At 46.7% G+C, this 15,047-nt stretch overlaps 7 protein-coding genes across 7 annotated transcripts; 1 reads left to right on the forward strand and 6 right to left on the reverse strand.

The window, feature by feature from the left end:
- Window positions 1–784: 784 nt before the first annotated feature.
- Window positions 785–2,305, reverse strand: N7516_007523 (uncharacterized protein; the record flags this gene model as incomplete). Its single annotated transcript, XM_057220243.1, has 2 exons — window positions 785–2,220; window positions 2,272–2,305. The coding sequence occupies 2 exons, from the start codon at window positions 2,303–2,305 to the stop codon at window positions 785–787; spliced, it is 1,470 nt and encodes a 489-aa protein (XP_057074334.1).
- Window positions 2,306–2,706: 401 nt separating this feature from the next.
- On the reverse strand, window positions 2,707–3,810 carry N7516_007524 (alkene reductase; the record flags this gene model as incomplete). Its single annotated transcript, XM_057220244.1, has 1 exon — window positions 2,707–3,810. One exon carries the CDS (start codon window positions 3,808–3,810, stop codon window positions 2,707–2,709), a length of 1,104 nt encoding a protein of 367 aa, XP_057074335.1.
- A 706-nt stretch (window positions 3,811–4,516) lies between these two features.
- On the reverse strand, window positions 4,517–5,552 carry N7516_007525 (uncharacterized protein; the record flags this gene model as incomplete). Its single annotated transcript, XM_057220245.1, has 4 exons — window positions 4,517–4,566; window positions 4,631–4,755; window positions 5,067–5,185; window positions 5,247–5,552. The coding sequence occupies 4 exons, from the start codon at window positions 5,550–5,552 to the stop codon at window positions 4,517–4,519; spliced, it is 600 nt and encodes a 199-aa protein (XP_057074336.1).
- A 966-nt stretch (window positions 5,553–6,518) lies between these two features.
- On the reverse strand, window positions 6,519–7,280 carry N7516_007526 (SDR family NAD(P)-dependent oxidoreductase; the record flags this gene model as incomplete). The annotated part of the gene is made up of 1 exon (XM_057220246.1): window positions 6,519–7,280. The coding sequence occupies one exon, from the start codon at window positions 7,278–7,280 to the stop codon at window positions 6,519–6,521; it is 762 nt and encodes a 253-aa protein (XP_057074337.1).
- A 2,055-nt stretch (window positions 7,281–9,335) lies between these two features.
- On the reverse strand, window positions 9,336–9,678 carry N7516_007527 (uncharacterized protein; the record flags this gene model as incomplete). Its single annotated transcript, XM_057220247.1, has 2 exons — window positions 9,336–9,545; window positions 9,655–9,678. 2 exons carry the CDS (start codon window positions 9,676–9,678, stop codon window positions 9,336–9,338), a joined length of 234 nt encoding a protein of 77 aa, XP_057074338.1.
- Window positions 9,679–10,710: 1,032 nt separating this feature from the next.
- N7516_007528 (uncharacterized protein) lies at window positions 10,711–11,525 on the reverse strand (the record flags this gene model as incomplete). The annotated part of the gene is made up of 3 exons (XM_057220248.1): window positions 10,711–10,841; window positions 11,296–11,348; window positions 11,509–11,525. The coding sequence occupies 3 exons, from the start codon at window positions 11,523–11,525 to the stop codon at window positions 10,711–10,713; spliced, it is 201 nt and encodes a 66-aa protein (XP_057074339.1).
- Window positions 11,526–13,255: 1,730 nt separating this feature from the next.
- N7516_007529 (uncharacterized protein) lies at window positions 13,256–14,978 on the forward strand (the record flags this gene model as incomplete). The annotated part of the gene is made up of 4 exons (XM_057220249.1): window positions 13,256–13,327; window positions 14,301–14,343; window positions 14,494–14,755; window positions 14,813–14,978. The coding sequence occupies 4 exons, from the start codon at window positions 13,256–13,258 to the stop codon at window positions 14,976–14,978; spliced, it is 543 nt and encodes a 180-aa protein (XP_057074340.1).
- Window positions 14,979–15,047: the final 69 nt, after the last annotated feature.

Genomic DNA, 15,047 nt, shown 5'->3' on the forward strand with positions numbered 1-15,047 from the left:
AAGGGCGAGACAGTTCATTCTTACCATGGCATATGCCGATGTAGGTGTTTCCCACATCTCAGCCTCAGCCTCAAGCGAAGTGGCCCGTGCACGTATATACCCCGCTTCTTTTCAGTTCTCACATATAAAGATGCATGAGGAAGCTCAAGTCGTGCATAGGATACTTCCTCGCCCCTTGCGCGTGTTACCAGAAGTTACCGATCGAACTTTATTAACACGTGTGACCAAGGGGATGACTAGCGCTAAACGCCGCTAGTGTCTCGTTCTTGTTGTGTGGACACGATATTCAGTAACGCGACTTTCATGATAGTGTTGTTGTTAAACAGTATCCTCCGTGGGCAAACCACGCGTGTTTGTGTGCGAGTGTGTGCGTGCGTGGTTATCAATCAGTCTTCTCATAATGACGAGGGGGCTCGAAAGTGTGGGATAAGACGGTAAGTAAGATCGTCAGTTTCTTCGAATAATTCACGTAGTGGCGAGGTGAAATTGAAATAGCGGGTGAGGTCTGTCGATGTGACAGCGAAGTCCCGTTGTAACGAGGGTCGGTAGTGTCTTGCTACCTCTGGTCTGTTATTCAATCAGAGTGTGCTCAGAAGATGAAAAGAACAAATTGTTCAGAGCCTCTAGAGAAGGCGAGAGGAGAATAACATCATGGATTGTGCTAAGCTGGAGAGGGTAGGAAGAGAGAGAGGGAAGAGAGATCAGTCCTGGAGGGCAGAAATGTCAACAGTTATTATTTATCCTATACAGGTCTGAGAATATGAACAAAAGGTCCGACGGTTGGCTAGCTGCCATATCGATCTCTCAAGGCTTCGAAGTCAGCACGAATTGATGAGCATATATCATCAACCAATGCCATTTCCTCCTCTACTGGCACGCCCAAGGCTCCAGCTTGCCAACTCACTGTGCACATCAAGCTACCCCCTTTGACACTGATAATGTTGAAAACAAGTGGTGCACTAGTAACATTTCCAGGCTGCGAGAATACCATCTTGACGACTTTGCACCTTTGATCTGCAGCGTCACCCATGTTATCGAAGGCAAGCAGATTGCTCAGTTCGTACGAGGAGTCCCGCTGCTGTCCAATTTTACTCAATGTCCAACTCCTAATGCTGGGCACATATCTGAGCAGGCCGATTGCTTGGTCCTGCAGCTTTGCACCGCATGTAGCAAGATTTCTTGTCATCAAACTCGCGGCTGTCCACATCTCCTCGGAAAAACCAGGCTCTGTCACATTTTGTACCCGTGGATGTACCTCGTAATGACCAGATACGAAAAGGCCCCATGTGAGACCCGGCGTCCCGATAGACGCTCGCATATCGACAGGCGTCCCTGAGACAAAATTGGTCACTTCAGGGTTAGGAATGGCCCTGCTTAGCGCCCGAACAATCATCTGATGCACCGTTGCCGTGAGCTTGGTGCCATGACTTCTTGACGTTTGCAAGGCCGTTTGGACCAGCGGAGCCTCAATCTCGAGGAGTCTTACTCTGCTCTGGAGGGTGGCCGTCGGGTCAAAGAACATGGGTGGTCCAATCCAAGTACCGGCATCTAGCGTGCTGGCAGATGCGCGGAACCCAAGAAGTCTGGCCAAAAACTTTGGCAAGTAAACTGCTATCAACGGCTCGAGGAGAAACTTCCAGGATATGGGAAGCCTTTCGGGAGTGTCAAAGGGTGCCGGAAGCGTTTGACTTGGCGGAGTCACTAAGAAAGAGGCATTCTCCTCCACGCCCGTAGTCTGGCGCCATGCATCTAGAAAGGTGCGATGGAATGCAACTCCGACCATGCCATCGCCGAGAGCATGGGAGAACGCAAAGGTGATAAAGCATCGCGTCACCGTGGAGTCTGGCGACACCAGAGGGAGGACCACGATTCGCCAAGGTGGAATATCAGCAGGCCATGGCCGGTCAAGTATGGCTGGTAGGATCTTTTGAATTGTTGCCATTTCATCATCGCTACTGACTTGAGCTTCGTGAATTATAGACACATGATCGTGGAGATCAATGCTAGAAACCGCTTCGTATGCTGGCTTCTCGGTATGCTTGTCCCTGACGACCACGTTTAGGTATGGGTACTTCTCGATGCAGTGTCTCAAAGGTGCAAGAAATGACTGGGCCGAATTAACGTCGATGTTTTCACTCGCAATCTCATAAACTGCGGCTATGACGAGCGCGTTGTAGTAGCCTACATCTTCGCGACTAATGGTACGGCGTTCATTGGGACCTAGGTTCCGGTTAGTGCCACCGAAAAATTCAAGAAATAAATTTCACTAACTTGCAAGTCTCATGAATTCTGTAGAGTGCGACATTTCTATACAACGACTATTGTACAACATAAGAGCACCATGTGCTGTCAGAATATAGGGGAATATGTCGGCATAACTATCTTCCGGCTATATTAAATGTCAGCCTGGCCTATGCCCTAAACAGGTGGTACCTTGGTTTTTGTTATTATTTCTTCCCACATTAAATCTATTTTGGGACATCGACAGATTACAGATTTGGGGGCTGGAAAAACTTCAAAGCAAGGTGGAAATGTATCGCAGCGATATAAAGATTTCATATCTGAACGACTATCAAGGCTGTATAGGTCAGCAAGTCTAGAAATTGCCAAATTATATTCGTCAGAAGAAAGTGATCTATTCTGCAATTCGTGGCTTGGAGTTGATGAGATTGCATATAAGTACTCCAGCTACTTGGCCCAAATATACTAAACGTTTATCCTGTTTGCTAAATACTCCTTGCTGAATGGGTAATCCGAATAACCCGCTGCCGACTCGAAGACATAAAATGTTTCTCTCTTGTACGCATTCAGCTCCAGACCCTTCTTAATCCTAAATATGAGATCCGGATTGGAAATGAAGTACCGGCCAAAGACGACGATGATGTCCTTGTCCGGATACTTCTCATCCACCAACTTACGGGCCTCATGCGATGTATACCCGCCAGCAATAAGAAAAGGTCCGTTCCATAAATCGTATGCAAAGCCCAGAGTGTCATGGCCGTCATAATCTTGGGGGCCAGAGATCCGCGACTCCACTAGATGAAGATATGCAACATTCGCCTGGCTGGCTTTGCTGATCACATCTGTGAACTGCGGGATGGGATTCTGCATTCTCATACCCTGGAACGTACTCCATGGGCTCAGTCGAAGCCCGACGCGCTCAGGACCAATTGCATGAGCAACAGCTTTGATCACGTCGTCGAGAAGACGGGATCTATTCTCCACATTCCCTCCGTACTCATCGGCACGGTTGTTGCTGACATCTTGGATAAATTGGTCGAGCAAGTATCCATTCGCGCCATGAATCTCGACTCCGTCAAATCCGGCTTGAATAGCGTTCTTCGAAGCGGCGACAAAATCTTGGATTGTCTGCTTGACCTCATCGGTAGTCATGGCCCTGGGCACCACAGCGCCTTCTTCCTTGGGAATAGCACTGGGAGCTACGATATCGATGCCTTCTTTCCGAGCTATATCGACATCCGCCACACGGCCCATGGCGAATAGTTGACAGAATATGAAACATCCCTTGCGATGGACTTCATCGGTGACGATCTTCCAGGCTGCGACTTGGTCCTCGCGCCAAAGCCCTGGTGCGTGCTGGAATCCGCCGCAGATTGCCGATATAAATGTTCCCTCGGCGATGATCAAGGTGCCTGGTGCTGCGGCGCGTTGGCCGTAGTATTCCTTCATGAGGGGTGTTGGCACTCGGTCTTCGGTTGCTCGGAAACGAGTGAGTGGTGCCATCCCAATGCGATGTTTCACTTCCATGTTACCAATCTTGAGGGGCTTGAAAAGGCGTGATTGAGGCATTGTCAAGAATATTTAGGCAATTGTTCTTCAGTGAAAGAGTTGAGAATAGAGAATATTTGACCCATATTGGCTCACGGCAGACCAGGTATTTGTACTCGATTTTCAAATAACAATAACCTATAGTCGTCGGATGAATGTTAAAAGCTCTATACAAGCAGGGTATAGAGATACTTCTCAAAAGGGAAAAAAGATACTTCCTATTAGGGAAAGGCGATTGAGCTTGGCCATTTACGGTTAGAGTTTTCAACATTCGGCCAATCATCCATCTGGAATATGAGGTAGTGGGGCACAGCATCCGGAGAGTTTCTTCCTTTCAGCCGCCTAATCGGCGCCACCCAGGTATAATTGGCTAAACAAATAGAAGAAGGCTGTCATCAGTTTCGGAATTAACTATATATGATTTGATAATTATATATGATTTGAAATCAACAATTCGATTTGAAGCCCAATAGTTGAGATTGAGCTAGTCTAGAGTGAATTTTCTTCCCAAAAGGCTTTAACCTGGGACAAAAATGCTTTATCAGACCATATGAACTGCTTAAGAATGAGGAGCAGCTCTGGCCATGACGTATAAAGCCACCTTAATCTGCTGTGATTCAGGTGCAACAGCTGCACATAACCCTGTCGTGTAGACCCTGTGGGAGCAAAAGCACCTCCGATGTGCAGGAGCCAAGCCAACAAATCAAGCGTATCATCCCACACTGGACTATTGATCGCTGATTGTATCTTGTAGAGCAATTGTAATGAAAGGTGAGACTAGCCGGAGTTAGCAATGCCCGGTATGAGCGACTGGGTGTCAAACGCAGTCAAAGCTACTTACGGGGATGGTTGAAGTCCGCCACATTTTGCAGCGCAGCATAGTCGAACATAGATACGCCGCTTGGTGGCAACATTCCGAGATGGGTGAGCAAACTGGCAGGCTCACTAGCCTCGACTGGATGGACGCTTGGTGGTTATCGATATGTGCCATCGGCATTGCCTCCTCTTCGTCGAGAATTTCTGTATCTCGGATACATTGCAATGCACGTACGTCCTTGAGAATTTCAACAAAATCTGGGCCTAGTAAATAAGAGCGACTTTGAAATCCATGTGGAAGAATAAAAAAGTTCGACTGGGAAGGATCCCTCCTCCATTGGAGCTCGGAAAAGGTTGTGTGATCAACAACTCGGCTTGAGCCTGTCGTGACCGAACCATTTAAGTCTGACCCGTCGACTATTATAAGGCTTGGCTATCAGGAAATGCTCTAAGTTACTTACCAGAAAATCGCACGTTTGATATCGTCACTCAAATAGACGCGTTTTCTTTGACATACGTCCAGAATCTGTTGTATCGCTCCCATATGGAGCTGGACTTGACGTGGCATCCCAAGCCGGACCTTGATTATAGATAAAAGCTTTAGCTTTCATAGCAAAATTGAAAGGAAAGCTTGGACAAACCTCTATACCGGCAAGTAGCAGAATAGCTCCTATTGTGGACTCCGTAGCAGCCTTATCCGGAGAACTCATTCTTTGTCGAATAGAGCTCAGAGCCTTGTTTTGGTATTCGAGACACTCCCTACTGGACATGCCTGCTGTGACGGTGAATAAAAATGTGAGCATAACGGCGCTTAGAAGAGCGTTATCATCTAGTCCTTTTCGAAGGACGGAGCGGAAGTTTTGAAGCACAAGTTCATCTGCAACACTGAAGTCCGGCTCCGTGGGTTGTTGAAGCTTTTCTGTATCTTGTGAGCCGTTGTCGGACATCGGACGGTTTCCAGAAGCTTGCCTTTTAGCAATACCCGTAGTATCGGGGACTCTGCGGCCATCATTTGGAGCGGATCGGAGAAGCCTACAGTAAGGGAGGTTGGTGGCGCGGTAAGAGCTTCATCTTGTTTCGCTTTGCTTGCGGATTGACTCTTATTGTTTGCTGGACATACAACATGGAAATTATGGCCCGAACTTTGCTGGAGCTTTCTTTTGTTTCGGAGGCCGTGCGCTACAGCATGCGATCGGGCTAAGCGCTTCGTTGTGCGGTCATTTGACTTTTTTATTGGGATAAAAAGGAATTCAGCCCCTGGAAAGTCAAGGTTAATCAATGGAGTCATGTCCGCTCCCTTGAAGCCCTGCCCTACCTGTATTGAGGTCATTGTGTGTGGACATCGAAATAGAACAGTATTTGTAGATTAATTAAGCGGTTCTCTTTGATCAAACGCGTGCATATTCTTAAGTAAGGCGATTGCTATGATATGCTCATCCCTTTCATAAGCGTATAATGAGTTAGTGAGTTAGTTAAATCAGTATCTCGTCCAGGGTCGATGGCCGGGCTCCAGCCCTGGAGCCCTAGGGATGGTTGGATTACAAATCAAACGCGCTGCAGGCGGGCGGGCCCAGCCGTGGAGGTGACCCTCCGGAAGTCCTCCGAGACCGGCAACCGGCATGAACACATCGGTGATAAGGTTTGGGGGTGAGATTGCGGCCCGCTCGGCTAACCAAACCTCAGAAGAGACTCGCGAAACTACCTAGGTAGAGTCGCATATACACAGCGTAATAACACATAGGCTGTATTCCAACCATCTTTCCCAGTACGGATGATGCAGCGAATAGTGGAGGGGCTTTCTAGGCCGACTCCCAGAAACTACCGATATGGCCAACAGAATGACAGACACGATAATATATGCATTGATATCAATCACCACTCGACAAAACATATATATATATAACTCCACTCCACTACCAGGCTGTCATACCACCATCGACCCGAATATCCGCAGCAGTGATATAGGAGCTCTCATCTGAAGCAAGGAAGCTAGCCACAGCGGCAATCTCCTCTGGCTGACCGATGCGTCCAATCATGATTTTTTGCATCACGTCTGAGGCCCACTCCGCGTCCTCAAGCAAAGGTGCGGTTTGCAAGGTCTGAATAAGACCTGGTGAGATTGAATTGGCCCGGATACCATGCGCACGCCCCTCCATGGCCAACTGGCGGGTCATGGAAATAACACCCGCTTTCGCAGCTGTGTGGGCGATACCAGGCACGGGACGAATCGCGATCCAGCCGTTGGCAGATCCAACATTGATGATGGATGCACCAGACTTCTTCAGGTGCGGCCATGCGACACGAGTCAACAGGTAGACAAGGCTTAACTCCTGGTCAATTGTTTTGTACCAGTCATCATCCTTGCCGTCATCGAGCCAGCTCATATGGGCCATTCCCGCATTGTTGTACAGCACATCAATGCGTCCATACGTATTGATGGCTAGGGTCACAAGTCGCTCGCAGTTTTCACGTTTTGTGAGATCACATAAGGACATAGATACCATTTCACCACCTTGCTCTCGTACGGCTTCGATGGTTGCGGTGTCGTTCAGGGGGTTGATGTCACAGCCGACGATTTTGGCTCCTTCTCGGGCAAACTTGAGGGCTGCTGCACGTCCCATACTACCACCTGTACCGGTGATAATACATATCTTGTTTAACAAACGGGGTGCCATAACGGTTGGTTTGGTGGTTGGTATATGTCGAAAGAGATATTTGGAAAGCTGTGATAAAAGTATTGAGGGGAGGGGAGGGGGCCACGGCGGGCAATATGAGGGGTGACCGATTCGCAAGAATCTGGTAGGACTCAATGAACTGGTCGGTCAGTATCTCTTTGAATGTTGCTTTTTGGAGGAATCCGAATCCAACCAAGAAAGCGCTTGAATCTATTCTTTGTTAGTTTCTCCACATTAACCAAGTGCCCCGCCAGTTATCGAACCGGAAGCTCGGCAGGTGCATATCGTGGCTGCACGATGCACGATCAAAAGGGTCGATTGCATCCACGGATGGACGATCGGGGTTCGATAGCGTGTCGCTTTGTAATTTATCTACTATCGCCTTAACCGATACTACCAGGGTTCTCCTAGTAAACTTAGCTCCTAGTCAACTGATAGAGGTTAGCACATACCCCTGGATGACGGATGTCAATGAACTTTCAAGTCCCACCCCTACTTCCCAAACCACAAAGCTAAGCTGGTTTGGGCTTCTGAGATGGGCAATGGCTTGCCGATGATCACCCAATATTTGGGCACCCATTCAGCACAGCATGTTTGTATTGTTTACTGCTTCCGACTCCAGGGGCGATTGGGTAATTGAAGCCCACGAATTTAAAGGAAAAATTTACCACATAAATTCCGCGGTCCCACCACGCAATCCTTCGTTATTCGCCCGATTGGCTATATTAAGATGCCATCCATCATCCTGCGCACCGTGTGCCTCATACAATGGAATGAGTGGTGCGTCACATAGGAAGAACAGACACCAGTAAATCTCTTTGTTTGGTAATAAATTATGTTTTTGAAGCCACAAGTTGCCCCACCTATCTATCCAGAGCAACTAGACCGATCGAAGTGGGCGGATGGGTAGTCTTCCAATCCCCAGCTAACTGCAAGGACTAAGGATTCCCCCTCATTCCAGTCGGAATTAATCTGGGCCTTTTAAAGCTCAATTACTCAGATACCACCTTGGCTTGTAGGTTTGACCTGAGGGCTCTTAATTCCGAAATTTTGATGTTAAATTGCAATTAGCCCACTCCAACCACAACTTACATTGCCCGACGTCATTATGCGTGTGATACACAGGAATGAGGCCCACCCATCACCCGAAGACTGATGCAGACGCTTATAATTCGCACATGGGGAAGCCATTGGCGGGCTATACAACACCGGGAATAGGTACGGGGCACACACAGCTGGATGATGAGCATACTAAGCCAGCCTGGCAGTGAAGCTGGATACCATCTTTATCTCTTCCCTCAACAGAGTTTCTGGCAGATTTGCTCCTTCAAATGCTGTGTTCTGGGTCACACCTATAGAGTTAGTAAGTAGATGTGGTCTTGTCCAGCAAGTGGATACTAGACTTGCTACCAAATTATTATCTTCCTTCTTCCTCCTCATCCTCCTTCGTCTACCCAACTATTATAATGGCATAACCACATATCAAGACCTTGCGAATTCTTCCTTTGTTAGGAACACGACTATCTAGGGCTTCTTCTAATCAGATGGGTATTTCTCTCCTTCCATGTATAGATGGATGGTCATTAGTTCAGAAACTATCTAGCTGTCATCATCCTTATTGTCTTAGGGAGTTAAGAGCGTCAAAAGCGGCCTCTCGCTATTACTATAAAAGAATGATTATTTACGGCACCTCCCAAATTGGTGATTGGGTGTAGAGCACCTTACGTCCTGCATCTAGGACTAATTAGTTACCCTATTAAAACAGCGACTTAACAAAAGCAGTCTCAACCAACCGTGATTAATACCTCCGTGATTAATACCTCCTATTGAAATCTCCAATTGGCCACAGATCTCGGCGCCATGGTTGTAGAGTAATTTCCCTTTTCTCCTATGTTTAACTTAATACAACTACACAATACCATACATTGTGCTGCTCCATGATCTCATCCCACGTATAATGTATGCAAGTGGTAGGTAGGTCTGTCTAGTTTGGAAAGGCGCCTAAAACAAAAAAGAAGAAGGTGCGAGCCGGGCAAGATGTAACTACCTAGTTAACTAGTTATGTGATTGATTGAAGTAAACTTCCAGCCTGTCTAAGCCGTGGACGCTCCCAACTAAGCTATCGATCGCCCCCCACTTCACCGAGGTCCCAACCTTGGAAGGACTACTTACTAAGTAAGTAGGCAGGGGAAAAAAACAAAAACTAATGGGACGAGCCGGGATCGAACCAGCGACCTTGCGAACTTCAATCGCACGCTCTCCCAACTGAGCTATCGTCCCATCTGGGATATAGATTCATTTCCAGGTTGGCATCATGAATCTGACTATAATTGTTTAGGTGCTCGGACCAGCACAACCCAGATTTGGGTCTCACGGGTCTACTCTGTATGTTGTACATATGTTGTAGTCTAGGTGAGGATTTCTGGATATAAGTTCCTTTTAGATAGGGCTACCGTACAGAAAGTCTACGGTCGCATTTTCTTAGAAAGCATATTAATTACTCAACTACAATCTTGGAATGCCACAAGAATAGCCCGCCCCTTATGCGGCCTTGCCATGTCGTTTTGGTACTCTGTTTAGATGTCTCCTCCCCCTTCTCAGTTGAAAATCGATGTGAACTCTTTCGGGAATCAGGATTTCAAAGCTAACCCTAACTCGGCATCATTTTGGCTTACTAGGAGTGAACTCCTATGCAATCGAGACTAGCGCCTTTGATACGATTTGGGACCTGCATCACTAGTTCTACGTATACCATTACATTTTGTTATATCGCAGGAAAGCATTTCAATGCAGGCTGCTTCCGTTCAATGGAATCTAGTACTCCGTAGAAGCTGGCAATATCACTGTTTATTTCTGATTCATTACAAATTCGAGTTCAACCAACGACGGGTTTTTATATCTACAGTGATAGTGAAGTTCATAAATATGGCCTTCCAGCGTTTCATCAAGTATGAACAGGTTAGACATTCTTGCTGTTTATTCTTGACACCTTCCAGTATACATTTGCAAGAGATTACCCCATTTGTTACATGCAGTATAGTCCTCGCTATATTTGTTCATCATTCTCGAGATATATCGTCTATACGGTCTTCTATACTGCAAGGAAAGGCGGAAAGGGTTCAAGATTTGCAGGCGACTTTTATTCAATCAATATATATATGTATGTCCTCCGAAGTGCAGTTTTCTCCATTTCTTGCTTTAACAACTCAATAACTATGAGATATTCTCATGGGACAAAACCACTTGACTTTGTGAACTTGTATCTTATCCTATCTCCCATATAGTTAGTTATTCGATCTTGTTTGTGGCTGGGGAAATAAAGATTGCAAAGAGATTTTGATCGCAATCACCTAGTGAGTACCTAATTTAATTTGATTTAGACTGGCTCGTTTTTCTAGAGTCATTCATTATTAGTTAGATAGTTAACTAACTATGTATTGATGTCAGGTAGCAGTGGAAAAAAAGGAAAAATAATGGGACGAGCCGGGATCGAACCAGCGACCTTGCGAACTTCAATCGCACGCTCTCCCAACTGAGCTATCGTCCCATTTGGGATGAGGACTGAAGCACATCTAGGGTCTATGAATCTAACCAGAGTTGTCAGGGGAACAATGGCCGTTCCAATCTGAAAAAACGGTCTAACTAATTCATCAAAGGTTAACTAGTTAACTATGTATACATAAATATAAAAATCTTTTATATAACTCAAGCTCTTTACCGCCTTCATATGCACAAAAAAGGCATGACAAGGTCACATCAGCGGCCGACCCTTGTAGTCTTATAGAAAGGACCCTATAGTTAGTTATTCATACATACAATGAATAAATACATCAACGATATGTTCAAAAACAGACAACAGTTACGGGTGTATTCTCAAAGAAAAGAACTTGTTGTAACCAACCTGGAATGAGCTGCATCCATCCATCCATCCATTCGTTCATTCCTCTCTCCATAGGTGTATGTATGTAGTGTGGAGGAAAAAAGCAAAAAGTAATGGGACGAGCCGGGATCGAACCAGCGACCTTGCGAACTTCAATCGCACGCTCTCCCAACTGAGCTATCGTCCCACTTGGGATGAAGATCGATGCCGAGAAAGAGATGATTATTTATTTTGGACAGCCCACGCTGGTGGCATTAAATACCGTCTAGGAATAACAGATAACCATGCAAGACCTCAGTGTACAAGCTACCTATAATAGGTGCATATTACAGAGTATTTATTTCATACCTCAACATGTGATCCATAATGTCAAAGGACTCAAAGCGACCGTACTGTCGGGGATGTGCGGCAATCAACCCTAGTCATAAAACCACCTTTCAGATCGACGGGAAATGACATAGTCCTTTGGGAAACATTAAACTTATTCCCGATTGAATCTACATAGGTATATATATTGCAACCAAAGCGGCGAGATGTTACTAGGTCCTTTTGTGCTTACTCCATACCTATGTATGTATTACTCTTTATAACGAACTCTGAAAAAAATATATATATGTATATATATGTAGTGGGAAGACTATAATATTAACTATCGTCCAGCCAAAAAGAATAGACGTAAGTGACTACAAAAACGTGACCATAGACATTGTGTCGTTGCATTGGTTTAACGTCATAAAGAGGCACCGCGCGGAGCCGTAGAGCCCTACCTAGCTGAATGCATCTGGCCCCAGGGGTATCTAGAAGGACCTAGCTATGGAATTGCGGGAAAAAGAGTCAGATCTAAAAAGTCGCTCATGTACAACTATAGATGGTCACGATCTACTTGATCACATGCTTTCCTTTGCTTGCTTGCTGGATCCTCTACTATAAGAACCCATGATCCACCGCTGCTCTCTCTCTCTCTTCTTCTTCTTCCTCATCTTTGCTTTTGTTGGGTGCCTGGATGTCTGAATGCCTAAGGCACAGGGACCCACATGATGACAGATCCATAACTATAGATAGTCTCTCTCTCTCCTTCTCTCCTTCTCCTCTTTGTCCAACTCAATCATCAAGAATCTAATCGTGGCACGGCCCACCAACACCTGATCGGTGTTGGTGGGCCCCACCGGATAGCAAATTCCCAGCGGGATAGCAAATTTCAATGAAGTATCCTTTATATGGCAACTCCATACAAAAGGTACATAAACGCGATATAGTTATAACCTCAACTCTCTAAACGAGCAGACTAGCTTAAAAAAAATTAAATAGACAGGTTATTAAAATAAATCGGGCTTAACGGATCTACTACTATAATTAATTCTAAATATATAGTATGGAAGTGTAGGAGACATTTCAGAAATCACCATACATAAGAATTTGTATGTAAAAGATGAACCATTCTCTTACTCCACACATGCATTATAAAATTTACTAGAATTATCACTAAGTAATTGAGGCCTTATTTACACTATGTATATCTTCCTATATTTTTCCTAACTATTTTGAGGGTTGAGAAAATTGGGGTTATGACTATATCGTGTTTATGTACCCTTTGTATGAAGTTGCCATACAAAAGATACTTAATTTGGAAATTTGTTATCCGCTGGGAATTTGCTATCCGGTGGGGCCCACCAACCCCCGGTAGGTGGTTGGTGTTAGGCCGTGCCACGATTATCTGCTTGGTTTCTTCATCAATATTCCATGATCCATCAATAGATTCTACATTAGCTTTTCTGGTTGGAATGCACTCTTTCTTCATTGATCGACCTGGCACGTAATATAGACATGTGTTTGATCGACTGCCTGCTAACTCTACGTGTAGCCTGTTATCCACGGGGATTTTAGCGGGTATCAAAGGGTTTTCATTGTCGTCTACAGTGTAGGGGCCAGCAGAAAAGGAGGTAGAGAGGGTTGGTTGCTACGGAGAGTGAACTGCCTGACTATCTATCTAATAACCTGGGCATGTGACCGCTGATAAAAATGCCCCCTATAAAAGTAGACAATCTCTCTCTCCCCCTCTTTCTCTCTCTCTCTCTTCCCCCGAGCAACCGTCACAATGTCTTCTAAGCTAGCACGATCTCGCAAAGACAAAGGGGAGAAGAAGAGAGATGAAGCTGAATCCGAATCTGTAAGTCAAGATCTCATCATCTCTACCTGATCTGTCCCATGGTGTATCCAATGATGGCATGGACCATCCACTTCGCGATGGGCTTCATGTCGTCCCATCACGTCTCATATTCTCTGATTGATTTCCATCAACTCCCACCAATTCCCATCACATCTGATAGATTCCCATCCTGTCTATACATACCAGTTGGCCTCTTGTCGATTCCCATCTTATAGCTTCGCATCAATTCTTTCGGCAGCCTGGATCGATAAGTTTTCGCTTATTATATTATGAGCACGCTAACCAAATGAACAGTTGCGAAAAGAAGAAGCCCGGCGAGAAGAATACGTTGACTTCATGGCCAAGGGCCTGAAGAAGGCCTTTGACCTTGATTGTCGTCGTTCCGCGTCTAACTCTGTCATTGGTTATTGCCTACAATAGTCTTTCCACCCCTGAACTAGCGGCCAAGCAGTTCAGATTCACTTCCGATTCACTTCAGATTCACTTCAGATTCATTTCAGATTCATTTCAGATTCATTTCAGATTCATTTCAGATTCTCAGATTCAATTCAGATTCAATTCACATTTTCACTTCAGATTCAATTTACTTTAGTAGAAATCCCTATACCCATTAACATTAGTCTTTGAAAAGTGAGAGTGGATCTAAATTACTGCTGGCAATATAAACCAATGAGAGAGTTATGTATCGGCTGGCATATTTAATCGCCAAGCTTCCCCCCGCCAGAGATTCCTCCTCCTACTCCCACCGATACCAATAGGCCCCCGGTCGAGGTACCTCCCGGGCTGCTGCCTCCCCACGGGCCCCGTGGACAAGAAACCCGGGGCCCTCGATACTCACAATGGCCCGGCCGACATGATTACCGCGCGGCCGACCTGACTCAACGAGGCCTACCCGTCCATACCCCCTATATATATATGCCCCTCCCACCGTGGCCTCAATGCGTCACGGTGGAACCCTCAAGCGCCTCCTCAGGAGGAGGCGAGCCGTCAAGCTCGCTCCGGCAATGGCAGCGCCCGTGAGGGCTTACGGCTTTAGGGCTTAACACAGAGAAGAAGTCCGCCGGGAGGAGTACGTGGACTTCATGACCAAGGGCCTAAAAAAGGCCTTTGACCTTGATCGTCGTCGTTCCGCGTCTCCGCGGGGGCGCCAAGCTTCCCCCCGCCAGAGATCCCCACCCATCCCCCTCCCCCCCGCCAGCGCCGAGACGAATCCCGTCGCGCTGCCAGCCCTCGCCCCGGTCGACAACAGTCCCAGGCTGCTTTCCACGGGCCCCGTGGACAACCAAACCGGGGCCCTCGCTACTCCCGATGGCCCGGCCGACATGATTACCGCGCGGCCGACCTGACCCAACGGGGCCTGCCCGTTCACACACCATCAGGCCCCTCCCGCCGTGCCATCAACCCCGCCGCCGCCGCCAACCAGGCCAGGTCCGGAGGGAGGGTTTGCTTGGGTCGGTACACGTGACGACCGCCGAGCCCGCGCAGCCCGCGCGCCAACCAGGCCGCCGCCAACAACCCCCCTGTCGCCAACAACTCCACCAATGCGCCATCAACGGCAACATTGTCGGTAGACGGTGATGTTGAGATGACACCTCTCCCCTCCTCTCCAACATACATGCATGTGCCACTGCCACCGTCATCCCCGCCGTAGTTACAATATAAAAAAAACGAAAATGAAAATGAGCTTGATACCACGAGTATGGGCGACTATAGGGATCAC

The sequence above is a fragment of the Penicillium verrucosum genome (assembly GCF_028828655.1).
Source record: "Penicillium verrucosum strain IBT 35672 chromosome Unknown utg000002l_segment0_segment0, whole genome shotgun sequence".
Lineage (NCBI taxonomy): Eukaryota > Fungi > Ascomycota > Eurotiomycetes > Eurotiales > Aspergillaceae > Penicillium > Penicillium verrucosum.